General features: G+C 45.4%; 2 protein-coding genes across 3 annotated transcripts; one reads left to right on the top strand and one right to left on the bottom strand.

Annotated features, from left to right (window-relative positions):
• Positions 1-1733: 1733 nt before the first annotated feature.
• On the top strand, positions 1734-5564 carry LOC123181756 (probable protein phosphatase 2C 48). Of its 2 annotated transcripts, XM_044594088.1 has the most exons (4): positions 1734-2513; positions 4227-4644; positions 4722-4945; positions 5030-5564. In XM_044594088.1, the coding sequence occupies exons 1-4, from the start codon at positions 2319-2321 to the stop codon at positions 5210-5212; spliced, it is 1020 nt and encodes a 339-aa protein (XP_044450023.1). In that variant the 5' UTR covers positions 1734-2318; the 3' UTR covers positions 5213-5564. The 2 variants fall into 2 exon arrangements, with proteins under 2 accessions (XP_044450023.1, XP_044450024.1); XM_044594089.1 differs by having other exon boundaries at positions 2278-2513; positions 4722-5564.
• On the bottom strand, positions 5485-10579 carry LOC123181757 (uncharacterized). The gene is made up of 8 exons (XM_044594091.1): positions 10192-10579; positions 9980-10110; positions 8884-8961; positions 8736-8780; positions 8532-8576; positions 8380-8431; positions 6359-6455; positions 5485-5914 (listed from the first exon to the last, which is right to left on the bottom strand). The coding sequence occupies exons 1-8, from the start codon at positions 10496-10498 to the stop codon at positions 5749-5751; spliced, it is 921 nt and encodes a 306-aa protein (XP_044450026.1). The 5' UTR covers positions 10499-10579; the 3' UTR covers positions 5485-5748.
• Positions 10580-27749: the final 17170 nt, after the last annotated feature.

The following is a 27749-nucleotide window of genomic DNA, read 5'->3' as shown; positions in this document are numbered from 1 at the left end:
AGCGATCATGTTTTCCAATGGATTAGAATAATGACCCGGTGGTATTGGTACGTATCGAGGTGGGGCAGTATTCACACGGGGAGGCCCCATCACTTGCGGCTGAACCAGCGTTCCAACCCCGGGTGCCGTGATTTCTGGCAGGTTACTAGGCCCTGCACCAGGCGTGTTGAAGAGGTTTCGAGGATCATAAACCGGAGGGAGCCGAGATTGAGCCTTTTGATGCCTCTTTCTCATGACCTCATTGGATGCATTCTGATCCATTGTGAGCCGGAAAGACTGCGCCTGAATCAGCTGAGTCTGGGCGTCCAGAGCCGCCCGTTCTGCAGCCATCCTGATTCCTTGCACTGCCAGATCTTCCTTGGCCTGCGCTATATCCAGCTTTAACTGTGCCACTTCTGCATCATGTTGAGCTTGATCCGCTGGGACAACCGTGGCGGTTAACAGGGCAGTCATCTTATCCGTGAGATCCATCAGCACCTGAGCCGGCGAGTGCACAGGGCCTCCTGCCCCAGCGGCGGAGTTTTGAACAGGTTGCGTGCGGGCCATGAAGATTCCAACCCAGCTTGGCGGCTCAAAAGGGTCCGGAATACTGTCGTCATCGGAACAACCCCCGAGCCTGCCGTCTTGAAGTTGATACAACGAGTCCGTCTCACCTGTGGACGATTCACCATCAGAGCAGATAGTCGTCTCATCGCCAGATCTAGATCCTTCAGAGAGTCCTCCGTGGATGCATCCCACGAAAGCACGCTTCAAGGCAGGCAGAGTCCGGGCGGGTCTCGCACGCTGAGCCGTCTCAATGAGGTCGGTGCAGATGTCCGGCTCAGGGCCCGGCTCGCCGATCTTGCCAATGAAAATGTGGATTTCGCCGAAGGGGACCCGGTACCCGTACTCGATTGAGCCGGCGTCGGGGCCCCAGCCTGCGTCGTCGATGTAGAGCTTGCCGCGACGACTCTTGGTCATCCGGCCCACAGCGTATCCCTTGAGCCCTTCAAAGCTGCCCTTCAAGAACTCAAATCCACCGTGCGCTGGCCCCACGGTGGGCGCCAACTGTCGTGGAATAGTCACGGCAGATGTCCTCGTGAAAGGACTTAGTCGTGGAGCCATCGCAACTAGGAAGCTTAAAGGGGTTAAAGCGGGACAAAGGACACGAGGGTTATACTGGTTCGGCCCCTTACGGTGAAGGTAAAAGCCTACTCCAGTTGAGGTGGAATTACTAGGGTTTCGATGACCAGAGATCGAATCCGCTATGCCTGGCTATCGATTTGATGTTATCCATCCTGAACCGCCGCTGGGTCGTCCCTTTATATACAGAGGTTAACGCCCAGCGGTTCTCAAAGTCCCGGCCGGCTCATAAACAGTGTCCGGCTCGGTCTCTTAACTATTCTTGCCTTATAATACAAGTCATGCCATTACGGCGGTTTATCACTACAGGCTTTAAGTCGCCTATGGGCTTTAGGCCCTTTACTAAACCGCCATCTTCAAGCTTGATATTGGGCTTCATATGATGAATCGCCCCTCCTGAACGGGTTACGCCAGTAGTTATGTCCCCAACACCATCCATTCTATTGGCCTCACGCACGCCGTCGCCGATCATGCCCCTGCATCGTCGCACATTTTAGAACGGGACGGGACAAAACGCAACTTCAAAAAAGTTATTTTTTCGATCGGAAGACCTAAAAGTTCCCCCGCGAAAAAAAAGGAAGACCTAAAAGTTGTTGACGGAATGGAATGGAATACGCCGGGTCAGTCTCCGAGGACATATACCCGTCCCGTCGTCCTATCTCCTTTCCTTCTTCCTTGGGCAAAGGAGGCATCTTCGTGCTGCTGCCTCGGTCTGCATGCTGTCTGTAGCTTCTACTGCACTCCCGCGCTCTTCATCCCACCCCTTCGATCTTCCCTCTCTTCTTCTCTTCTCTTCTCTTCTTTAAAAAGCTCCCTCCCGAGCTTTCACTTGACGCCATAACTCGACCCACGCTTCTCCCCAACGCTTGCTTGCTTCCCGCCTTTCTTCCTTGGCCAAGTTAGCCAGGTCGACTGGGCCTATCTGGCTATCCATATCTCCAGTCCAAGCTCGTCTCTTCAATCCGAAGTCGAGCGCCCTCACACACACAAGAAAGATCCAGGAGAAACGATCAGTCGATCAGCACATCTCCTAAGCTAAAGAAACCGCCCGAGCGAGCTCCCTATCCACTCCACCCATCGCCATGGCCGGTCAGTGCTCTGTCCTCGCCCGTGCACACCACCAACAGTGCTGTCGGTCACCCACAAACTAAGAGAGCAAGGGGGGAGACAAAAACTCTTCTCTTGGTCTAGCGAGAATGTGGCAGCTGTCGTCGCTGCTTCAGAGGCTGGCCCGATCCATGGCTCTGGGAAAGGAGCGGAAGGAGGAGGAGCAGGGGACGGTGCTGCGGACGTCGGGGACGCTGCGGGGCGAGGGCTCCGGGACCTTCGCCGCCGTGTGGTCCCGCCGCGGCGAGAAAGGCACCAACCAGGACTGCTCCGTCGTCTGGGAGGTGAGTTCCATCCATCCATCGCTACATGTTGATGCTCTGTTCCACGTCTCGTGCCAATCATTGGTGACTTTATTATAGGAGCGAATTAGCGACGAGACAACTCTCTCGGATATCCTAATATTCTCATTAGGAACCGTAAACTAATATAAGAGTGTTTAGATTACTATTTTAGTGATCTAAACGCTCTTACATTTGTTTACAGAGGGAGTAGTAGTTATGAAGAAAAAGATATTGTGCATGGTGCCATGGTTGGTTGGCCCTGTCCCCTCATTGCTGTAGCCTGCAGAAAAAGTCTAGAAGAGTTTCTGACCACTGAATAATCAAACAGCTTCATGTACCTGTCTGCCTAAGATATGGGCTTCTCTCCCTGTCCGTTTGCCTAATCAATTTTCTGATTGTTTTTTTCTTTGTTTCTGTGAGGTGTTTTAGTTCGTTTTGTACTCTTCAGTACAGTTTTGTTGTTGCCGCGACAAGAAGTCTTCAAGGCAACTTAGACTCAGTATGTCGTTGTGCCACAAAATATTATGTTGAATTGTTTTGTTATCCACAAGTGAAAATTATATACAGAAATAAAGATGTTTCTTAGAAAAATGAGTCAAAACTGATTCAGTAAACGAGACTAACAATCTTTTTTCTTTTGCGGGAGACAGACTATAACAATCTATCGAGCAAAATGCCTAACCGAGCAATGAGGTAGTCTCTTAGTATACTACTACTGCTACTAAATTACTGACTCTTTTTTTGACTAACTACTAAATTACTGACGTTGGCCCTTAATTAAGCAGTTTTGTTTCACTGATGTAGTGCTACGTGGCTTCACTAGACATAGGTTTTGTAGCATGTTGTTCACGAGGTCCTTGGATATGGCGCTTGCTTTTGGCTTCTGGGCGTTTCTCTTTTATACTACTACTACTGTATCTCCATGCCAGAAAGGCATAATACGTGTCTCGGTTTGTTGGAGAGAAAAAGGTGTTAGGTTTTTGGTTTCTGAATCCGATGTGGCTTGGGTCCTTATCCAAGGCGAGCGGGTATGACTGCGATGGCAGAAAACGGTGCATTGCCTACATTGCACTACCTGTGGTATGCGTGAACAAAGACAGATTGCATGAGAAACGAAAAATCTCAACGAAAAGGGTAATGGCCGCCATGACCTCCTACCAGCTAAACAATGCTGGTTCGTTCAGTTAGTTATCATCTATGGTGTCACACTGAAAACTTAATTCTTCAGTTATCATTTACTCCCTCCGTTCCTAAATACTTGTCTTTCTAGGCATTTCAAATGAATATCACATATGGATGTATCTAGACATATTTTAGAGTGTAGATTCACTCATTTTACTCCGTATGTAGTCACTTGTTGAAATGCCTAAAAAGACAAGTATTTAGGAACGGAGGGACTATAATGGTACACCAAACCTAAACGAGTTCTAAAATATGCCCAAACCCAATGCCAAATCAGTAATAGGAGAAAGAACAAGAAAGAACACACTAAATCACGGCGTTGTTGAAGGAAAAAAAAAATCAGAAAGAACTGCTCTATCAAGAATTCTAGCACAAACGAGGCCTAAAATGAATTTTACTTGAATTTCGCTGCGTACATCTTTAATTCCTAGTAGTATTTTCATGCATGTTCCAAGTTCAAAATAGCCAACCCGAAATGTATACCAAGCTAAAAGTATACTACTTGTTCTGTGGTTTTCTCCTTCTCTTCAGGGGTTCGGATGCCAGGATGACACCATCTTCTGCGGCATCTTCGACGGCCACGGCCAGTGGGGCCACTACGTCTCCAAGGCCGTCCGGGACTCGCTGCCGCCATCGCTGCTGTGCCGCTGGCAGGAGGCCGTCGCGCTGGCGTCGCTCATCGACGGCGAGAAGAAGCTCTGCGACTCCCACTTCGACCTCTGGAAGCAGTCCTACCTTGCCGCCGCCGCTGCCGTCGACGACGAGCTCCGCCGCAGCCGCCGTCTCGACGCTGTCAACAGTGGCTCAACGGCGTTGTCGATCGTCAAGAAGGGTGACACGATGGTGATCGCGAACGTCGGCGACTCCCGAGCTGTCCTGGGGACCATGTCGGACGACGGCAGCATCGCCGCCGTCCAGCTCACCGTGGACTTCAAACCCAACCTGCCTCGTAAGTACGCTGCGACAGACGTGCTCAGGATTCTTGAGACGGCCGTTGCTCACGCTCGGTCAAATCTGATTATGCAGAGGAGAAGGCGCGCATCGTGCAGTGCAAGGGCCGCGTGCACTGCCACGACGACGAGCCCGGCGTGCACCGGGTATGGCTGCCCCACCGGGAGGCGCCGGGGCTGGCCATGTCGCGCGCGTTCGGCGACTACTGCGTCAAGGACTACGGCGTCATCTCGGCGCCGGAGGTGACGCAGAGGAGGATCGCCGCCCGGGACCAGTTCGTCATCCTGGCCACCGACGGGGTAAGCAGCCAACCACCTTTTTATGTCTTTGCTGTTGGCACAATCCTACTGCATCATCTGACGGTCGTCGTAAAATGGCGGCAGGTCTGGGACGTGGTCTCCAACGAAGAGGCGGTGCAGATCGTGGCTGCCACGCCGGACAGGGAGAAGGCGGCGAATCACCTCGTCCAGTGCGCCGTCCGTGCTTGGAGGCGCAAGCGGCGGGGCTACGCCGTCGACGACTGCTCGGCGATCTGCCTCTTCCTCCACCACTCGCCGCCATCGTAGACGGACAGCTTCGTCCCTGCATTGCCGTGAAGACCAAGGAAGGAAGAGAAAGACGTCCGTCCTTTTCTTGGTAGAGTGAGTGCAGACGTCGAGGTCAGAGACCAAAATGGCAGATCACAGCAAATCAGAGCGTGCGGCAGTTGGGCTGGCGATCGGGACGGTGGGCGAACTGCTGCCGGTGGATGACCGGAAAATCTCCCCAAACTGCACGAGAATCAACAGCAGCCAGCGGCAAGGGGGGCAGATGCATTTTTGTCCTCATTCTCTGTGTATGGCTCCGTCTTCGTTATGACGGGAAATAGTCACGATCATTGCCTTATTATCAGTGTACATCAATCACAACAGGGTCATACATCACCGCGTTTGGCGCCGATAATTTGCGCCCAAAACAATCGCAATCGTAGATATTCTGCACTGAAGCATCATGCATTATTTGGTGCATCCCTGTTCATATCGACTGCCGATTTGGTAGGAAGCAGTCACACAAGTGAGAATTTCAATCTGTGGTGGATGTGGCCGTGAGAGTCATCGTCGGGTTAGCCGCCGTAGCGGCTTCTTAGCGTCTCCGGTGGCTCCTCTTCCATGATGCCAGCTCCGGTCGTGGCCAAGTATTCCCTTATTGTGGTTCTCCGGTCACCCAGATAGGTGTGGTCTAAGAAGTTGCTATATGCTGGTTCTCCCAGATTCTTGGCAGCAAGAACACTGCAAGGCAATCAGACCCGTGTGAGGTGCTCGCAATATCAGAAGGATCGGGCTCTATCTACACCCCCACCTAATGATGGAGTGCCGATGACAGAGACAGTTAGATAGAAACGCGTTGGTACAAGGAACTAGAATGTTCAGAGCAATAACTTATTTAGTTATTTTTTGCTTCATGATGCATCTTGCTTTCAGATGTCACAAAGCAATGATATCATCTTGCTTGCTGAATGCCCCTTGCTTTGAGACGTCACTGATGAGATGTACCAGGAGAACAAATATATCCTATAATAATCGGTGCCTCGGTGGAGTCTCAAAGGTGTACAGTGATTTTAATTTGCAGAAGATGCCATTGCTGATGTTTATAACAGGTTTACTGAGGAACGGAATAAAAAATGCAACTATGTGGATAGTACAGCATAAGATGACTGAAGAGTAAATACATACCAGTGCCTGAGATATAGACGACAGGGTAAGATATCATCCCTCCATATTTTATCAATGTTGTACCGTCCATAGTGCTGATTATATATCTCTTTGCTTCCTGCAGAAAGAATTCGTTAACATTTTAGTGTGTTATGGAATTAGGAATGAGATTACAATTCTGGGCTGTCTTGTGCAATTATCCAAAAGTAAATAGCCTTGTATCTGCATAAGAAGGCATCACTTTGCCGTAAAAGGGTAAAAGAAATACCATGCTTAAAGCTTTGCTCATTGTCAAACATGTCTATGCTAATTCTACTCAGATGCCTTTGTCATCCTACGATTCCTTAGAATCCTGATTTCTTTTCAGTGGAACTTGATCCTGCGATTCAAAGTATATGTGTGACCCAGTTTTAAAATAACTTTATATTATACATGAGCAAACTATTACTATGCCTAGTAAACAATTGTTGATATCTCATTGTATTTTTATTCAGGTATCACCATGGCGATTTATGTAATTTTACCCTGGCTGGTCAATAGTAACAATTACGATAACAGAGGCAGATAAATATGCTAAAATACCTCAAAGAATAACATAGTTAAAAGTCATATGTTGTTATAAATTAACACAAACATGCAACAATTCTTCTCAGAAAGTTTTATCAAATATTATTAAATACTCCCTCTGTTCCTAAAGTATAAGAAGTAAACGTCTTATATTTAGGAACAGCGGGAGTAGCTTCAAAAAGGAAAACAGGATGCTGGACACAAAAACCTAAAAGAGAAGTCTAGATCACCACTGCAATGTATCAGATGAATATAAAAAGGGATGCCAAGTCACCAAGAAAATAGTCTTTCTACCAAATAATGGAAAAAGAAATATTACCTCTGTCTCAAAATGTAAGACCCCGCTTGGATATTGTTTCCTTTCTAAATCCCCCGTAAAACGTTGCCGGGTAAGAAAAAGTCAGGTGGGTTCGCTTGGTTCGTCGGATTGGGCCTGTAATATTTACACCTGTATCCCTTTTCACGCTCTTATTCAGTCGGTTTATGATACAGGCCACGACTCGTCGTTTTTTTTTCGGCTGGAAAACACCAGTGGCCCAGTAATATACGCATGTAAACTAATACAGCTGTATAATATTTACACCGATGCCAAGCGGGGCCTAAGCATGTCTGGAGCATGGTAGCCAAATGTATAGGAGCTGTAGATAGACCTGGTTGTTTCTCCCAGTATTTCTGGTGGATTCCAGCTTTCTTACCTAGAAGTCGAAACTTACAAATTGCGGGCTTGGCGGCGCTTTTGCTGGTGATGTGGAGACTTTGCAACATAATTTGTTTTGAATTTAAACTGGTCCGATAGCCTGCTGAATTTGTGTGCTATGCATGCTCGTTTATGCATTACTGGGCAGGCCTATAATCTGATGAAGTTCGTGTGATGCTGGAGGAAGGAGCGAATGCACTGCAATGTGAGGCACTGACGGCCCATGATGATGGACATGGCGAAGGAAGAAGGCAAAATCTGCGCCTGGAAGATGATGGACATGAGGAAGCTGAAGAAGACGATGGAAATGGGAACATAGCTATGGAGGAAGACAAAAAGAAAAGGCTGAGGTTTCAGTGGATACGCTGATGATCTGACTTCTCCTGATGATCTGGCACCCCTGACAATCAAGTTGTGTGCTGGGGTAGTTGGCTTTCAATCTCTGTAATATACACCATCGTTTTCTTAGCAGTTCTTGCTGCTGTTAGCTTAGACGCGGCAGCGACCTGCGAATTCTGTCGCTAGGCCCTTTCATTTCAGTGTGGACACAAATTTACTGGATGCTTTTGTTTTGTTTTCATTTTGTTATATTTTGATAGTGGAACCCAATCCTTTTTTTGGATCGTAATGGAAAAAAAATCCTACCATATCTTATCAACAGTCAAACGGACAACTGATATGCTGATAACCCAATGTCAATAACATTACAAAGTCAGTAGAAAAGTCATTAAAGTGAAATGCAGGACTGAAAGAAATTTGAGTGTCATATAGATTCAACCTTTGCATCTCACTTGGAAATACTCTTCATCGCTATAGCGTGCACAGACAACCTGAACCAATAAATTCCATGAAGATGAATAATAACTGCATTGCAGGCAGATCAAACAAAAAATTAAGCTAGAAATTCAGTCCCAAAATACAGGCCCTTACAGCTGGATTTGGAAAAGGCACTCCATCCAGTCCTTCAGGGACCACCTGACAACACATATATACATAAACAAAAGAGTTAACCTAAATTAAAAGCCAGGACTGGACACTGGACAATCTAAACTCCACCAAAAGCCAGGCTTGAGACGAAGAAACTGAAAACCTAACAAAATTGGTTAGCATGCAGTGAATTAACTGCTCACTCACAGCAAGAAATCTGAACTCGAGTTCCCTCTCGATGAAGGCTGGCACCTGCGAATATCCCAATTCAGTACTTCACTAAAACCTAAAAAGAACTTCACTGGATTGCACATGAACAAAAAGTTGCACACTATCATAAAGTGCAGCACAGTACCTCCTCCTCCTTGATTTCAAACACAGTGACAACTATCATTTCTCCCTCACAATGCTCCACGCTTAAGCTTGAGAACTCCTACAAGTCATCCCAATACTTCAATGAAAATCAAAACTTTATGGAAACCCAAATAAAAATGGCAGTTCCTGGCAGAAGTACACACTAAACTCTACATCCTCAAACATACAAATCTAAAATCAATAATTTTGATCTCTCAATAAAGCACCACACTTTCCTTTCTTCTATTACCATAGACAGCAAAGACGAGTATCCATGCTTCAGAAAATCTGCTTAAGCAGTAACAAAAGTCCTCTTCTGCTTGCAATAGAGTAATACAATAATTATCTTATACATTCGTAAACATATTTCCATGCCTCAGTTTTGTTCAGTGCGAGATGGTTTCATCCTTTTGGACTCCACAAATGGATCAAAAGTAGTTTGCGTTCACATGGTCAATTGATCCCACGAATATAAAAGAGAAACATTAAGCAATATAAAAAAATCACATGTTAGTCAATATAAAAGGTAAATAATTATATATAAAACGAGTTTCATGCATTAGTCAATATTAAAGATAAGCAAAAAATATCTTTTTCAGAAGTTTGTAAAAAGAAAAGTGATACGGTCATCTCCAAAATTGCATCTAGCTCATATCAGTGGCGGTTATTTGATTGGATAGATGCCCTAACTCCACAATGAGAACTTCTCTTTTCCCTCTGTATCTTTCAACATAGCAAAAATCAACAGTCAAGCGCAGCTATGAAAGAGGTGAAATATGTAATGTGTCCTATAAGAATGTCAGAAAAATGAACACCACAGAGAAGCTCAATTCCCTATCACCCTGACTATTTGGTCATCCAGGAATTCCAAACATCACAACATTCAGGCAGAATTGCATATGACAGCTCCGAGCAATCCATCCATGTCCCTATGGAAAATTGGAAATACTACACACCTTGTAGAGTCACACACCACTACGCCACAAACAGAACTATACAGGAAATGCAACCAGACGGACTATGCGTACACAAAGATGAAGCACGAGTACTGACAAGGCCACAAGGGCATCATAAAGATATGCATACAGTATGCTTGCCTTAGTGGCCTCAATGGCGATGCCGCGCTCGAAGAAGATGGGGGCGGCGTGGGCGAAGACGCGCCGGAACCCTCGCAGCGCCGCCACACGGAACCCCTCCAGCTCCGGGAACGTGCTCCTCGCGCTCCGCTCTGGCGTCAGGGACCTCGAAACTTAGAGCCTATGGTTTGGACTCGGAGTTTATTACTGACGGGGAGCGCGGTGGAACTAACCGGAAAGAAGGGAGCCGAAGCCGATGACGGAGATGAGGCCGTCGGGAGAGGCGATGCCGGCGAAGTCGGCGGCAGAGGCCAACTCGCTGAAGGCGTCGCCGCCGCTGCTGGTGGCCCGGGAGGCCGCGGTAAGAGGAGGCATGAGGCGGCGGCTGCGGCGGATGGACGGCAGAGAGGGTTCCGGCGATCGCCGGAGGTGGATGAGGGGTCGTCGGTGGAGGGTGGGGCGGTCTCCCGCGTTGGATTTTGATCGGACAGCTGCGGATGGCCCGGGGCGGAGCGTTCCGGCGGAGGCGATGCCGCGCATTATTGGGGAAAGGACAGGCAGTCGTGTGCTTCGCTTACAGTCACCACGGCAGCTTGTTGGTTTTCCAATTGAGGTGTGATTGCATAGTCAGCTCATCACAGTTTAAAGTCTCAGACTTAGGCATCGGTGCTTGTATTTTTCGAAATTATTTTAATCTTTTCGGCAATGTTCGTTTAGTGAGAGGATACTTTTGTGTCGACTATGAGGCGTCTCACTTCATCAATCTCAAAATGCCATGTTGGTTCAGTCTCTCAGAGGTGCTTATAAGGGTAGAATGTACGTACATGCCTTCATAGAAATGAGTGTATGCTCGTGTACATGAACAACTTTAATTGTATTGTGGTCAAAAGAGCAATCAATCGTGTTGTTGACCAGTAAATTAAACTAGGACCCGGCTACCGAGCGCCGTTGCGCTGGTTCGTTGATTCGAGCGCACCCTCCCTCACAGAACGGCCAGAACTGCTCCGCGTGATGCGCGCGTTGCTAGGAGTCACAATCAGCACCCTCACCCGCCATGCATGCATCCATCCACATCCATCCATCAGGCACTAGCTAAGCCATCTAGTACGTGTATGGCAAAGTAGCTGCTCAATGATGCCTAGCACACGTGTGTGCTAACTTGCTTCTTTGCTACGTTTTCTTACACACCTGCAACTGCTCGTGTTGCCTAGCTTGTTGTGTCATCGCCGGTCGCCAAACCCTCATCAACAGATTCGTTCGCCTGCTGCCTAGTGTACCGTGCCGAACGCCCCCTCGCCGAATGATCCGTCTGGTCACCTAGCGTATCGCTCATTGGCACCGTTGCCTGGGAGCCAGGCCGACCAATCTAACGGCCCCGATGCCAGACTACGTCCCTCGTGTCCCTCCTTTTTGAGGCGTATGCTAGATCGTGTCCCTCACAACCTCCTCTACGATGAATCGATGATCACTACAGCACACTGCCCATACCTCTTGCGACGACCACCACTACTACCTCAAAAATGAAGTGAACATCGCCCCTCGGAACCACGGCATCACTCTGTTGCGCACCGCGTCATCACCTGGCCCGCGTCTATATCAAGCAAGTTCATAGGAAACGGGGATTAGCAACCACTTGTACGTCATACGAGTACATCTTCTACTACATCATATCACAACTCTTCATCGGTCCGGACCATAGAGGTAACTATTGCGACCTTCTCATCGTACTAGTCATTGACCGCGCCACTGGCAAGGTCAGATAACGCTATCACATACCGGAGTCACTATAAACGTCCCTCATGAGTATACCTACTTGGGTCAAGACCACATCACTCGCCCGGAACGGGGATAATTCAGTACTAAGTTACTTTTAGTTGAGTTTCTTTGAGTTGTTGACACAAACCTATTTGAAAGGTATCTAAAACCTTTAAATATTGGTCGAAATATGGTCCTGGTGATGCTTCTGTTCATGAGCATTGGGCAACTCGATGGATGCATTTAGGCAATTGTATGGTTGATTGTGGGCAACTATGTTATCTTTCATGTACATTGCATAAGAAAGGGATCCAAACAGTGTAGGGCAAACTCTAACGCATCTCTATGACATGAACCTAATTGAAGGGTAACTAAAACCTTTAAATATTGGTTGGAATATGGTCCTGGTGATGTTTCCGTTCATGAGGATTTGGCAACTCGATACATGCTTTTAGGCAATTGTATGGTTGATTATGGGCAACTATGTTATCTTTCATGTATGGTGCATAAGAAAGGGATCCAAACAGTGTAGGGCGAACTCTGGTATCTTTTTTTTGAAATTTTTAACGTATCTCTCTGACACAAACCTAATTGAAAGGTATCTAAAATCTTTAGATATTGGTCAAAATGTGGTCCTGGTGATGCTTCCATTCATGAGGATTGGGCAACTCGATACATGCTTTTAGGCAATTGTATGTTTGATTGTGGGCAACTATGTTATCTTTCATGTACAGTGCATTAGAAAGGGATCCAAACAGTGTAGGGAAAACTCTGGCATCTTTCTCTGAAATTCTTAACGCATCTCTATGACACAAACCTAATTGAAAGGTATCTAAAACCTTTAGATATTGGTCAAAATATAGTCCTGGTGATGCTCCCGTTCATGAGGATTGGGCATCTCGATACATGATTTCAGGAAATTGTATGGTTGATTTTGGGCAAGTATATTATCTTTCATGTACGGTGCATAAGAAAGGGATCCAAATAGTGTAGGGCAAACTCTGGTATCTTTCTCTGAAATTCTTAACGCATTTATATGACACAACCCTAATTGAAAGGTATCTAAAACCTTTAGATATTGGTCGAAATATGGTCCTGGTGATGCTCCCGTTCATGAGGACTGGGCATCTCGATACATGATTTTAGGCAATTGTATGGTTGATTTTGGGCAACTATATCATCTTTTCATGTACGGTGCATAAGAAAGGGATCCAAACAGTGTAGGAAAAACTCTGGTATCTTTCTCTGAAATTAGGTTTGTGCCCGCCCGAACCGCGCACCCCACCTGGTCCCCTTCTCCCCTCCTTTTTCTTGGCTACCAACGCCAGGTACCAAATCCCCCAGCATGTCGTCCTTCTTCTGCTCCTCCCACCTAACAGTTCCAGAATCCTCTCTCCTTCCGATCTAAAAAGCTTGGCAATCATGACGCTTTGAACAGGTCATCTTTCTCCCGTCCTCAAATGCACCAATCAAATTATAGCAAAAAACAGCTGGCTGAAACATGCACACCCCTCTCCATCCCCTCCCGCTCCTTCGCTTTCACTTCTTTTAATGATCGGGGATACTTGAACGGCCAAAAAACAGGTTGATGATCAGCAAAAACTTGGTTTGTCTCCTTTCACGCATAGATAAGCTATTGGGCAAAACACATTTTCCTGTAAGAACTTCAAAAAAACGACCAAAAAGCTAGGCAACTATGTGTTGCAAGTATAGAGCCTTAAAACAGTTCATGCTATGGACCATAGATCATGTTGTTTTCAAAAGAGTAAAATCACACGAGGCAAACATACCTGTGATTTTCAGACAACTCATAATAAAATTTGAAGCAATTACAATCAGGCATGTAAAACAGGTCTGCTCACATATAAGTTCCTTGCAGTAAAAATTATCATGCATCCCCCCTATGCAAAAGTAAACAAAACATGCAACAACTTTGCCTGTGATTTCAGGCAACTCATGATAAAATTTGAAGCAACTAGTGTCACACGTTAAAAAAAGGGGTTGATGCCCCTATAAGGTCCTTGCAGTAATATCAGGCAACCCTTTGTGTGCAAAAAAGTAAACAACCGCAAGAACAGCAAAGATGATGGTATTTATAGGGATGGTATATATAGGTGACAATATCACATATGTAGGTGCATTATATACACAAGTAAAAATGAAAAAAACACGGTTGGATAATATCAAAAGTGTACTAGCCATATGTCCCTTCTCCCAACAAAGACATACTGGTTTTAAGCAACTATCTTGTGTGCTATAAGCAGCTTTGTCCATGCAAAAAATGTAGAAATCTTGTTTAGTGCAAATACAATAAAACTTTGTCCACACAAAATTAGGAACTGTTTTTGTTACAGAAAAAATATGCAGATTTTTTTAAAAATGTTTATGTCCTACTACTTAAAATGAAGCAACTTCCTCCCAATTTCGTTGGTGCCTATGATCCCAATGATATGATTTAGCGGGCAAGTTTGTGGAGTTTTCCAATAACTCCACTGTTTTCAACACATAGTAGTTGGTCTATTCTAACATAGGTTGAAATTCACCAAACTTTTTTTAGAGCAATTCTGGGAACTATGAAGGCAACTTTAGTGCTATAGAAAAACAACTGTTTGGCCTTGTATGACTACCTATCGGTGTGGATTCCTTCTAAGTTGGGTACGATGACTACCAGATTGACAACTTTCATCTCTAAGTTATCTACCATAAGGCCAACTCCAACGCGGATCATCAACTTGTCCCCAAATGTCTGGGCCGACATGTCCGGACACCTTTCACTAGTAGAAAAAGGGTCATCTGTCCCGGTTGGTAAGGGCCTTTTGTCCCGGTTGTTGAACCAGGACTAAAGGGTCGTTACTAATGCCCTAGCCCTTTAGTCCCGGTTCTTACACGAACCGGGACAGATGGGCCTCCACGTGGCCGCTGCGGCCAGCCCAGGCAGGAGGGCCTTTGGTCCCGGTTGGTGACACCAACCGGGACCAAAAGGCATCCACGCGTCAGCATTTCAGTGGCTGGGGTTTTGTTTTTTTTTTGAAAGGGGGGAGGGTTTAGGGGGTAATTTAGGGTGTGTAAGCTAGCTAACAAAGAGAATTGTCCTCTCTTATTTCCGTGCTTGATTTACCAACGCTACTGCTATGCCTAAACATGGCTTAGATTAAAGTGAAGGCAACATGTGGTGCATGTCGAAAGTAATATTAATCCTAACTTGATCAAGTTTGGATTAGTACTACTTTCGACATGCACCACATGCTTGTTGCCTTCACTTCATTCCAATCCATGTTCATTTCACCCACTGATATATAATAACTCTTCATGCCCGCATCATGCATCATCATAATAACAAGTCCTACTAATCATCATCATACAACTTCTACTCGTTATTAATAACAAGTCATACGATCATCATCCTCATAGTCATCGAACCAACCCTACTTAATTGTTCTTAGCACATGATCATCAGTATTAGGTAGGACCTAAATACCCTCTTTAAGGTAAAATAGCATAAAACAATATAGACCCCGACTCTCCATTATGGAGAATGGAGATCATCCTGTCTCCAATTTTTGCGCTTCGCTTCCTTTTGCTTCCAAGAACCTCCTTGCGACTGTCCATACATTTTTTCCATTCTTTGATTTTCATGTCTCCACTTCTTTTAGAAATCCGGTATGGACAGTTGAGATTCGTAGGATGACCTGGTTGTATGTTCAAAACATCAAGCCTACCATTCTGATACATCAAATGAGGCACACAATCCTCTGGGATTATCTGTTGAAAAACATAGTAATAACTTCATAGTTAGCAATGATGTACTAGTTTTAGAAGTATGCAAAAGATGCACGGATGTCGTAATAGTAAGAAATCTTACCAGGGTATCTCCATAGTAGTTACCGTAGTTCAACACGTGCACTAGTGGCACGTATTGACCATAATGTGGAGGAGTTTTACAATAGATATTGTAATTCTCAAGATCAGTACAAAATCCGACCAGATGAGTTTTCTCCTTATAAGTTAACTCAGAGCCATCGGTGTAGTAGGTTCTGTCTACCATGTTCCGCACATTGTTTGAACAATCAAAAATAAGCTGTCAACTATTTTGAAATGAACAATATAAATTAGCTAATAACTATGTTTGAGAAACTCACATAGCGGTAGAATTGGAGGCGTATCAACAAGGACCCAAATGTCCATATTGTCTTGCTCGATGTCAGGATCACCAAGATCCATGGTGACAAGCATACCCTCATCAAAACCATACATCTTGCAAAATGCTTCCCAATTTTTGCAACCAAAATGGGTTACGCTCTCAGAATTATACAGATTTACTTCAAAATCTATATCATGATGGGTCCTTAGGTGAATTTTCTTTGTTTCCATACTTTCATGGTCTTCAAAACCCATCCTCTCCAAGACGTAGCGTCTTGCATGGCATGGGATAAGCTAGTCGAATTGTAAAAGATGAAAAGTACACGTTGAAATAGTTGAAGTCGTGCTTAATTACGAAAAAATAACACTTGTCGTCGTTGCGTACCGTTTCAACATCGAAGGTCTCCTCCAGCTTAATACTGAAGCGCCGATCTTCGTCCAGGTGAGGCCTGTCGCACTGACCTCGGTCGTCGTGGCACCAGTCGCACTCCCCCGGGAGACTTTCGTCGTCCGAGTACGACATTTCCTATGTTCATAATTCAAATATTAAACGTCTACAATTAAATATATGTACTAAAAAACCTAAGTTAGATCATTATTATTCATCACGGGTTGACTATCGGTTTGTCGAGTCTTTTCTTGAAAACTCTCAGCTCACGTGGTGTATACATTCGACCGTTGGTGATGGTCGCTCCTCCATTTGTCCCCGAGTGCATTACACCAAAATGTCTAGCACACGGGAACAAAGGAGAAGCGACCCCCACGACAACAGTCGGGATTCTTCGTCCTCTCATATATATATATGGTGGAACTCTCCCTCACTGATTCCTCTCTGACATTTGCGACCGTCGGTGATGGTAGCTCCTCCTTTCGTTCTCGAGTGCATTACACCAAATTGTCTAGCACACGGGAACGAAGGAGAAGCTACCCCCACGACAACAGTCGGGATTCTTCGTCCTCTCATATATGGTGGAGACTCGACAGACTTAAAGTCAACCCGAAATATCGTTTAATTATCTTTCTAAAAGAGGATTTGGCTGGTCTCACCTCGATGTCGGAGGGGGCGGTGACGGGGACGACGGCGGGGATGATGGAGGGGCCGGGGGCTCCTAGATTTCTGCGAAAACAAAAACCCTATAAGCTATCAACTAATCATATGCATACGCCTTGCATAGTGCTCTCCAATTTTAGCATTCAAAGTAGGAGTAGTTTTCCACTTTGAGCATTCAATAAGCAAAATCAAATCACAAAATAAAGTAGTATTCAAATTAGGATGCATTCAATTATAAGCAAAACTACATCATCTCCATGCGTCCGTACATCGTCGAATATTATCACTAATACACCTCGAATACTATCATACATATAGCATCGCTAGTACAGCTAGAACCGTAGCGCCCGACGGGTATCGGCGCGGGCGGTGGACACCCAAAGGGACGGAACCATCACAGGATCATAGCTCCAGTGAGATCCCTGAAGAACCTGCCAGGTATTGTCGAACCTGCCCTCCAACGCAACCATGTAGCGACGGACGTGCTGGTCCTCCTCGCTGACACGGTGACGTACCACCTCCGCGGTGTCCGGAAGCCTCGGCACCGTCACTGGCCCACGCGACCGCCACCAAACAAGGATCGGGTCAACGACGGGCTGGCTCCTCACCAACCTACGCCCACCGGAAGGTAGCACCTCCCAAAACCAGCCCGGCGGAGCCCAGTCCCGGACATGGCCCCTCTGATCAAGCCGGCCTCCTCCGCCGAGTCGACGACGAGGATGCGGGATAGGCATCGTCGACGTCGATGCGGGAATAATTGCTTTAACTAAAAAACAAACTAGTTCTATTAATTTCCTTGCTAAAAATAAACTACTTCTATAGTAAAATAAACTAGTTTTGTTAAATCATCTAGTTCAACTACTAATTAAGCACTTACTATAAATAAAATAAAGTAGTACTTACTAAAAATAAACTACTTCTATATATAGTAAAATAAAGTAGTTTTATTAATTATTCAACTAGTTCAACTAAAAATAAACTAACTTTAAATGCACTAACAGTAGAACTAATAACCTAAAATGCACTAAATCAACTAACCTTAAATGTAACTTTTGCAACACAATTTTTTCCTCTCCTCTTCTAACCATAAACATTGAAAAAAATAAAACTATACAGCCTAAAAATGCTATGAACAAAAAAAAACTATGAACACATACATCCATCCATATACATGCATATCCATCCATCCATCCATCCATACATACATACATCCATATACATACATACATACAAAAACAGGGGCGGCGGCGTGGCGCAGGGGGCGGCGGCAGCCGCGGCAGCGCACGGATCGGGATGGGAAGGGGCTCACTGGGGGCTCGAGGCAGGACGGCGACGAGGCCGGTGACGAGGACGACGACGAGGCCGGTGACGATGACGGCGACGAGGACGGCGGGCTCATGGGGGAGGGGTTACGCGCGTGGCGAGGGCTCGGGGAGGAGCGGCGAGGGGGCGGCGACGGCGAGGACGACGTCGACGGTGGGTCAGGGGTGGGGCGACGGCGTCGGGGCAGGGGCTCGGGGCGACGACGACGACGACGACGAGGAACGGCCTGGCGGCGTCGGGGGGAATGGGAGCAGTTGGCGAAATTTTCACAAGTGCTACCTTATATAGCAAAACCAATGGTACCGGTTCGTGGCACCAACCGGTACCAACGCCCACCTATGGTCCCGGTTAGTGCCACGAACCGGGACCAAAGGTCTCTTTTAGGCAGCCCAAAGGGCGGGAAACTGAGGCCTATGGTCCCGATTGGTGGCACGAACCGGGACCATAGGTGGGCATTGGTACCGGTTGGTGCCACGAACTGGTACGAATGCCCACCTATGGTCCCGATTGGTGGCATGAACCGGGACCATAGGCCTTGTGCTGGCACGGTGCGGTGGGAAGTTTAGTCCCACCTCGCTAGTTGAGAGGGGCTCGGAGTGGTTTATAAGCTTTGCTGCCGCCACCCTCTCGAGCTCCTCTCTATTGCAGGCTTACGGGCCTAATCTCTACTTTGCCATGCTGTTGGGCCTATTGGGCCTTCTGCGGGCCTGAATCCTGGCCCATTGTAGGGTTTCTAGTCGTATTCAGGCCGTGGAGGTCCAGTAGGTGGCATTTTTTCCTTTTTATTTTTTATTTCTACTTAAAACTGAATACTTATAGTTTTTTAGTGATTTCTTTTTTGCTTTTAGGTCACAAAAATTATAAACTTTCTGTTAGTGCCATTAGTTTTAAAATTTATTTTTTAAATGTATGTGAATCACTAGTTTTATGAATAAATTTACTATAAAATAGATTTTTGAGTGATTCCATTTCCTGCTATTTAATATTAATATGTTTTATCATTATACTCAATTTGGTTATTTTAGGTTATTTTAAATATCTATTTTAATCAAAACCAGATTTTGTTAATTTTTTGCTATTAAATTCTTTTTGCTATTAATGTTTTGAACAAAAAATACTTTGTTAATATAAGTTGCATAAAATTTATATAATTTTAGTTTCAAAAATACTAGAGGTTTATATAAGCTTTTTAGTTGATTCCTTTTGCTATTATAGTTTTATAAAAGCTTTTTAGTTGATTCTTTTTGCTATTGAAGAATATTATAGTTTTATTTTAGTTCATCATAACAGAATATTTTAATTGATTTTAGTTTTTTAGTTGATCATAACAAATATTATAGTTTTATGCATTTTATTATTTTTCATGCATTTACTGCTTTTTTGAGCTATAAGACCCGAAAATTGAAAAGCATTTCAAATGAACTCCGAAAAGGTTGAAAATTGGCATGGTATCATCATTTCACCCACATAGCATGTGCAAGAAAGTTGAGAGGGTTACGACAAAAACTAGATGCACTTCGTGTACAAAACGGACAATCTCTTTCGAAGTATCAGGATTTCATACGGAAACTCGTCTGTTACAAAGGGATTTCATTTTTTAAAACTTATTTGAACTCCTGACTTTTTGTGTGTTCAAAATGCACCATTCAAAGCCACATCATCAATTTTCAATCCTTTCTGACTTCATTTGTTATTTTTCATGCATTTACTAATTATTTTGAGCTATAAGACCCTAAAATTGAAAAGCATTTCAAAATGAACTCTGAAAAGGTTGAAAGTTGGCATGGTATCATCATTTCATCCACATAGCATGTGCAAGAAAGTTGAGAGGGTCCCGGCAAAAGGTGGATGCACTTCGTGTACAAAACGGACAATCTCTTTCGAAGTATCAGGATTTCATACGGAAACTCGTCTGTTACAAAGGGATTTCATTTTTTAAAACTTATTTGAACTCCTGACTTTTTGTGTGTTCAAAATGCACCATTCAAAGCCACATCATCATTTTTCAATCCTTTCTGACTTCATTTGTTATTTTTCATGCATTTACTAATTATTTTGAGCTATAAGACCCTAAAATTGAAAAGCATTTCAAATGAACTCTAAAAAGGTTGAAAGTTGGCATGGTATCATCATTTCACCCACATAGCATGTGCTAAAAAGTTGAGAGGGTCCCGGCAAAAGGTGGATGCACTTCGTGAACAAAATGGACAATCTCTTTCGAAGTATTAGGGTTTCGGACGTAAACTCATCTGTTACAAAGGGATTTCATTTTCTTGAACTTATTTGAACTCCAGACTTTTTGTGTGTTCAAATTGAACCATTCAAAGCAGAGACTGATTTTGAATGGTGCATATTCAACACACAAAAAGTCTGTAAAGATCGCCAACCCCAACATAAAAAAATGAGCATACATGCGCCTATAGAGAGAATTCAACCTAAATTCATAATAAATTTCTATGAATTTCAGAGAAATTCACTCTGAATTTAGGTCAAATTCCCTGTATAAGGGCATCTATTTTCATTTTGAGAGGAGATCAACAAGGCGGAGAGGGACGGGCTTATAAACCGGTGTGAGCGCCCTTCGGTTGGCGAGGTGGGACTAAACTCTGACCGCAACGAGGACCAACCCTTTAGTCCCGGTTTGTGGCACAAACCGGGACTAATGGTCATGGGCCAGGGGCGAGTCGCATTGGTCCCGGTTCGTGCGTGGAACCGGGACCAGTGGCCCACGTGGCCCGGCCAGCCCCCTGGGCTCACGAACCGGGACTAATGCACCCCATGGGTCCCGGTTCGTGCAGAACCGGGACTAATGGGCTGGCCAGGCCCGAACGAAAGCCCTGTTTTCTACTAGTGTTTTAGTCATAAATCATTGGTCACCTAATTTTTCTGGACAGGTTTGTGCATCCGATATGCCCCAAACTAAATAACGAGGAGGTGTTCTACGGACCCTTGACGTCCCTAATAAAGTGCATGTATGGGCGGTGGATCATGCTGTTTTCAAAAGAGTAAAACAAAAAGACAACTTCACTTGTGATTTCAAGCAATCCACATTAAAATTTGAAGCAACTACTATCAGACGTGTAAAAAAGGTCTGTTGCCCCATTTGAGTTGCAGTAAAAAATAGCATGTATCCCCTGTGGAAATGTAAAAAGGAAACTGATGTGGGCACTTAAGATGCCCTAACAACACTTTCAAAACGTAGTAGTTGGTCTATACTAACGTACGATGAAATTGGCCAAAAATAATTTAGAGCAATTCTGGGCACTAAGAAGGCAACTTTAGTGCTATAGAAAAGCAACTCCTATTTTTCCTAGTATGACTACCTATCAGCGTGGATTCCTTCTAAGTTGGTTACCATGACTACCAAATTGACAAGTTTCATCTCTACCAGAAGGCCAACTCCAACGCAGATCATCAATTTGCCCCTAAATGTCTGGACCGACCTGTCAGACACCTTTAGTCATCCAACGATGGTCGCTTTATTTTTTTGGACATGTTTGTGTGTCCGAAATGCCCCAAAACTAATAGCGAGGAGGTGTTCTACGGTCCCGTTGACGTCCTTAATAAAATGCATGTACGAGAGGTGGATCGTGCTGTTTTCAAAAGAGTAAAACCACATGAGACACCTTTACTTATGATTTCAAGCAACCCGCATTAAAATTTGAAGCGACTACTATCAGATGTGTAGAAAAGGTCTGTTGCCCCATATGAGTTCCTTGTAGTAAAAAATAGCACGTATCCCCTGTGCAAAAGTAAAAAGGAAATTGATGTGGGCACTTAAGACGCCCTAACAACACTTTCAAGACGTAGTGGTTGGTCTATTCTTGTTGGAAATATGCCCTAGAGGCAATAATAAATGGTTATTATTATATTTCTTTGTTCATGATAATAGTCTATTATTCATGCTATAATTGTATTGTCCGGAAATAGTAATACATGTGTGAATACATAGACCACAACGTGTCCCTAGTAAGCCTCTAGTTGACTAGCTCGTTGATCAACAGATAGTCATGGTTTCCTGACTATGGACATTGGATGTCATTGATAACGGGATCACATCATTAGGAGAATGATGTGATGGACAAGACCCAATCCTAAGCATAGCATAAAAGATCGTGTAGTTTCGTTTGCTAGAGCTTTTCCAATGTCAAGTATCTTTTCCTTAGACCATGAGATCGTGCAACTCCCGGATACTGTAAGAGTGCTTTGGGTGTGCCAAACGTCACAACGTAACTGGGTGACTATAAAGGTGCACTACGGGTATCTCCGAAAGTGTCTTTGGGTTGGCACGGATCGAGACTGGGATTTGTCACTCCGTGTGACGGAGAGGTATCTCTGGGCCCACTCGGTAATGCATCATCATAATGAGCTCAATGTGACTAAGGCGTTAGTCACGGGATCATGCATTGCGGTACGAGTAAAGAGACTTGCCGGTAACGAGATTGAACAAGGTATTGGGATACCGACGATCGAATCTCGGGCAAGTAACATACCGATTGACAAAGGGAATTGCATACGGGATTGATTGAATCCTCGACATCGTGGTTCATCCGATGAGATCATCGTGGAACATGTGGGAGCCAACATGGGTATCCAGATCCCGCTGTTGGTTATTGACCGGAGAGGCGTCTCGATCATGTCTGCATGTCTCCCGAACCCGTAGGGTCTACACACTTAAGGTTCGGTGACGCTAGGGTTGTAGAGATATGTGTATGCGGAAACCCGAAAGTTGTTCGGAGTCCCGGATGAGATCCCGGACGTCACGAGAGGTTCCGGAATGGTCCGGAGGTGAAGAATTATATATAGGAAGTCAAGTTTCGGCCACCGGGAAAGTTTCGGGGGTTACCGGTATTGTACCGGGACCACCGGAAGGGTCCCGGGGGTCCACCGGGTGGGGCCACCTATCCCGGAGGGCCCCGTGGGCTGAAAGTGGAAGGGAACCAGCCCTTAGTGGGCTGGGGCGCCCCCTTGGGCCTCCCCCCATGCGCCTAGGGTTGGGAACCCTAAGGGGGGGGCTTCCCCCTTGCCTTGGGGGGCAAGGCAACCCTTCCCCCTCTTTGGCCGCCGCCCCCCCTTGGAGATCCCATCTCCCTGGGCCGGCGCCCCCCAGGGGGCCTATATATAGGGGGGAGGGCAGCAACACACAGCCTTGGGCGCCTCCCTCCTCCCCTGCAACACCTCTCTCTCTCTCTCTCTCTCTCTCTCTCTCTCTCTCGCAGAAGCTCGGTGAAGCCCTGCCGGAGACCCGCTACATCCACCACCACGCCGTCGTGCTGCTGGATCTCCATCAACCTCTCCTTCCCCCTTGCTGGATCAAGAAGGAGGAGACGTCACTGCACCGTACGTGTGTTGAACGCGGAGGTGCCGTCCGTTCGGCACTCGGTCATCGGTGATTTGGATCACGGCGAGTACGACTCCGTCATCCACGTTCATTGGAACGCTTCCGCTCGCGATCTACGAGGGTATGTAGATGCACTCCTTTCCCCTCGTTGCTAGTAGACTCCATAGATGCATCTTGGTGAGCGTAGGAAAATTTTAAATTATGCTACGATTCCCAACAGTGGCATCATGAGCCAGGCCTATGCGTAGTTACTATGCACGAGTAGAACACAAAGCAGTTGTGGGCGTTGAGTTTGCCAATTCTTCTTGCCGCTACTAGTCGTTTCTTGTTTCGGCGGCATTGCAGGATGAAGCGGCCCGGACCGACCTTACACGTATGCTTACGTGAGACAGGTTCCACCGACTGACATGCACTAGTTGCATAAGGTGGCTAGCGGGTGTCTGTCTCTCCTACTTTAGTCGGAACGGATTCGATGAAAAGGGTCCTTATGAAGGGTAAATAGAAATTGGCAAATCACGTTGTGGTCATACGTAGGTAAGAAAACGTTCTTGCTAGAAACCTACAAACCACGTAAAAACTTGCAACAACAATTAGAGGACGTCTAACTTGTTTTTGCAGCAAGTGCTATGTGATGTGATATGGCCAGAAGATGTGATGAATGATATATGTGATGTATGAGATTGATCATATTCTTGTAATAGGAATCACGACTTGCATGTCGATGAGTATGACAACTGGCAGGAGCCATAGGAGTTGTCTTTATTATTTTGCATGACCTGCGTGTCATTGAATAACGCCATGTAAATTACTTTACTTTGTTGCTAAACGCGTTAGCCATAGAAGTAGAAGTAATCGTTGGCGTGACGACTTCATGAAGACACAATGATGGAGATCATGATGATGGAGATCATGGTGTCATGCCGGTGACGAAGATGATCATGGTGCCCCGAAGATGGAGATCAAAGGAGCATGATGATATTGGCCATATCATGTCACTATTTGATTGCATGTGATGTTTATCATGTTTTTGCATCTTATTTGCTTAGAACGACGGTAGTAAGTAAGATGATCCCTTATATTAATTTCAAGAAAGTGTTCACCCTAACTGTGCACCGTTGCGAAGGTTCGTTGTTTCGAAGCACCACGTGATGATCGGGTGTGATAGATTCTAACGTTCGAATACAACGGGTGTTGACGAGCCTAGCATGTACAGACATGGCCTCGGAACACACGCAATACACTTAGGTTGACTTGACGAGCCTAGCATGTACAGACATGGCCTCGGAACACGGAGGACCGAAAGGTCGAGCATGAGTCGTATAGAAGATACGATCAACATGGAGATGTTCACCGATCTTGACTAGTCCGTCTCACGTGATGATCGGACACGGCCTAGTTAAAGTCGGATCATGTATCACTTAGATGACTAGAGGGATGTCTATCTGAGTGGGAGTTCATTAAATAATTTGATTAGATGAACTCAATTATCATGAACTTAGTCTAAAATCTTTACACTATGTATTGTAGATCAAATGGCCAACGTTGTCCTCAATTTCAACGCGTTCCTAGAGAAAACCAAGCTGAAAGATGATGGCAGCAACTATACGGACTGGGTCCGGAACCTGAGGCTCATCCTCATAGTAGCCAAGAAAGATTATGTCTTAGAAGCACCGCTAGGTGAAGCACCAATCCCAGAGAACCAAGACGTTATGAACGCTTGGCAATCACGTGCTGATGATTACTCCCTCGTTCAGTGCGGCATGCTTTACAGCCTAGAACCGGGTCTCCAAAAGCGTTTTGAGAAACATGGAGCATATGAGATGTTCGAGGAGCTGAAATTAGTTTTTCAAGCTCATGCCCGGGTCGAGAGATATGATGTCTCCGACAAGTTCTTCAGCTGTAAAATGGAGGAGAACAGTTCTGTTAGTGAGCACATACTCAGAATGTCTGGGTTGCACAACCGCTTGTCTCAGCTGGGAGTTAATCTCCCGGATGACGCGGTCATTGACAGAATCCTCCAGTCGCTTCCACCAAGCTACAAGAGCTTTGTGATGAACTACAATATGCAGGGGATGGAAAAGACCATTCCCGAGGTATATTCAATGCTGAAATCAGCGGAAGGGGAGATCAGAAAAGAACATCAAGTGTTGATGGTGAATAAAACCACTAAGTTCAAGAAGGGCAAGGGTAAGAAGAACTTCAAGAAGGACGGCAAGGGAGTTGCCGCGCCCGGTAAACCAGTTACTGGGAAGAAGTCAAAGAATGGACCCAAGCCCGAGACTGAGTGCTTTTATTGCAAGGGAAGTGGTCACTGGAAGCGGAACTGCCCCAAATACTTAGCGGACAAGAAGAAGGCCGGCAACACCAAAGGTATATGTGATATACATGTAATTGATGTGTACCTTACCAGTACTCGTAGTAGCTCCTGGGTATTTGATACCGGTGCGGTTGCTCATATTTGTAACTCAAAACAGGAACTACGGAATAAACGGAGACTGGCGAAGGACGAGGTGACGATGCGCGTCGGGAATGGTTCCAAGGTCGATGTGATCGCCGTCGGCACGCTACCTCTGCATCTACCCACGGGATTAGTTTTAAACCTCAATAATTGTTATTTAGTGCCAGCTTTGAGCATGAACATTGTATCTGGATCTCGTTTAATTCGAGATGGCTACTCATTTAAATCCGAGAATAATGGTTGTTCTATTTATTTGAGAGATATGTTTTATGGTCATGCCCCGCTGGTCAATGGTTTATTTTTGATGAATCTCGAACGTGATGTTACACATGTTCATAGTGTGAATACCAAAAGATGTAAAGTTGATAACGATAGTCCCACATACTTGTGGCACTGCCGCCTTGGTCACATTGGTGTCAAGCGCATGAAGAAGCTCCATGCAGATGGACTTTTGGAGTCTCTTGATTACGAATCATTTGACACGTGCGAACCATGCCTCATGGGTAAGATGACCAAGACTCCGTTCTCCGGAACAATGGAGCGAGCAACCAACTTATTGGAAATCATACATACCGATGTGTGCGGTCCAATGAGTGTTGAGGCTCGCGGAGGATACCGTTATGTTCTCACTCTCACTGATGACTTAAGTAGATATGGGTATGTCTACCTAATGAAACACAAGTCTGAAACCTTTGAAAAGTTCAAGGAATTTCAGAGTGAAGTTGAGAATCAACGTGACAGAAAAATAAAATTCTTACGATCAGATCGTGGTGGAGAATATTTAAGTCACGAATTTGGTACACACTTAAGGAAATATGGAATAGTTTCACAACTCACGCCGCCTGGAACACCTCAGAGAAATGGTGTGTCCGAACGTCATAATCGCACTCTATTGGATATGGTGCGATCTATGATGTCTCTTACCGATTTACCGCTCTCATTTTGGGGTTATGCTTTAGAGACTGCCGCATTCACTTTAAATAGGGCACCATCTAAATCCGTTGAGACAACACCGTATGAATTATGGTTTGGGAAGAAACCTAAGCTGTCGTTTCTAAAAGTTTGGGGATGCGATGCTTATGTCAAGAAACTTCAACCTAAAAAGCTCGAACCCAAGTCGGAAAATGCGTCTTCATAGGATACCCTAAGGAAACTATTGGGTATACCTTCTACCTCAGATCCGAGGGCAAGATCTTCGTTGCCAAGAACGGGTCCTTTCTAGAGAAGGAGTTTCTCTCGAAAGAATTGAGTGGGAGGAAAGTGGAACTTGATGAGGTGATAGTCACCCCTTCCGAACCGGAAAGTAGCGCAGCGCGGGAAAATGTTCCTGTGGTGCTTACACCGACTGGGGAGGAAGTTAATGATGATGATCATGAAGCTTCGGATCAAGTTACTGAACTTCGTAGGTCCACAAGGACACGTTCCGCACCAGAGTGGTACGGCAACCCTGTCCTGGAAATCATGTTGTTAGACAACGGTGAACCTTCGAACTATGAAGAAGCGATAGAGGGCCCGGATTCCGACAAATGGCTAGAAGCCATGAAATCCGAGATAGAATCCATGTATGAAAACAAAGTATGGACTTTGACTGACTTGCCCGATGAGCGGCGAGCCATAGAAAACAAATGGATCTTTAAGAAGAAGACGGACGCAGATGGTAATGTGACCATCTACAAAGCTCGACTTGTCGCTAAGGGTTATCGACAAGTTCAAGGGGTTGACT

The sequence above is a fragment of the Triticum aestivum genome, chromosome 1D, assembly GCF_018294505.1.
Source record: "Triticum aestivum cultivar Chinese Spring chromosome 1D, IWGSC CS RefSeq v2.1, whole genome shotgun sequence".
Taxonomy (NCBI): domain Eukaryota; kingdom Viridiplantae; phylum Streptophyta; class Magnoliopsida; order Poales; family Poaceae; genus Triticum; species Triticum aestivum.
Note: the sequence above shows the minus strand (reverse complement) of the source record. Positions and strands in the feature narration are given on the sequence as shown.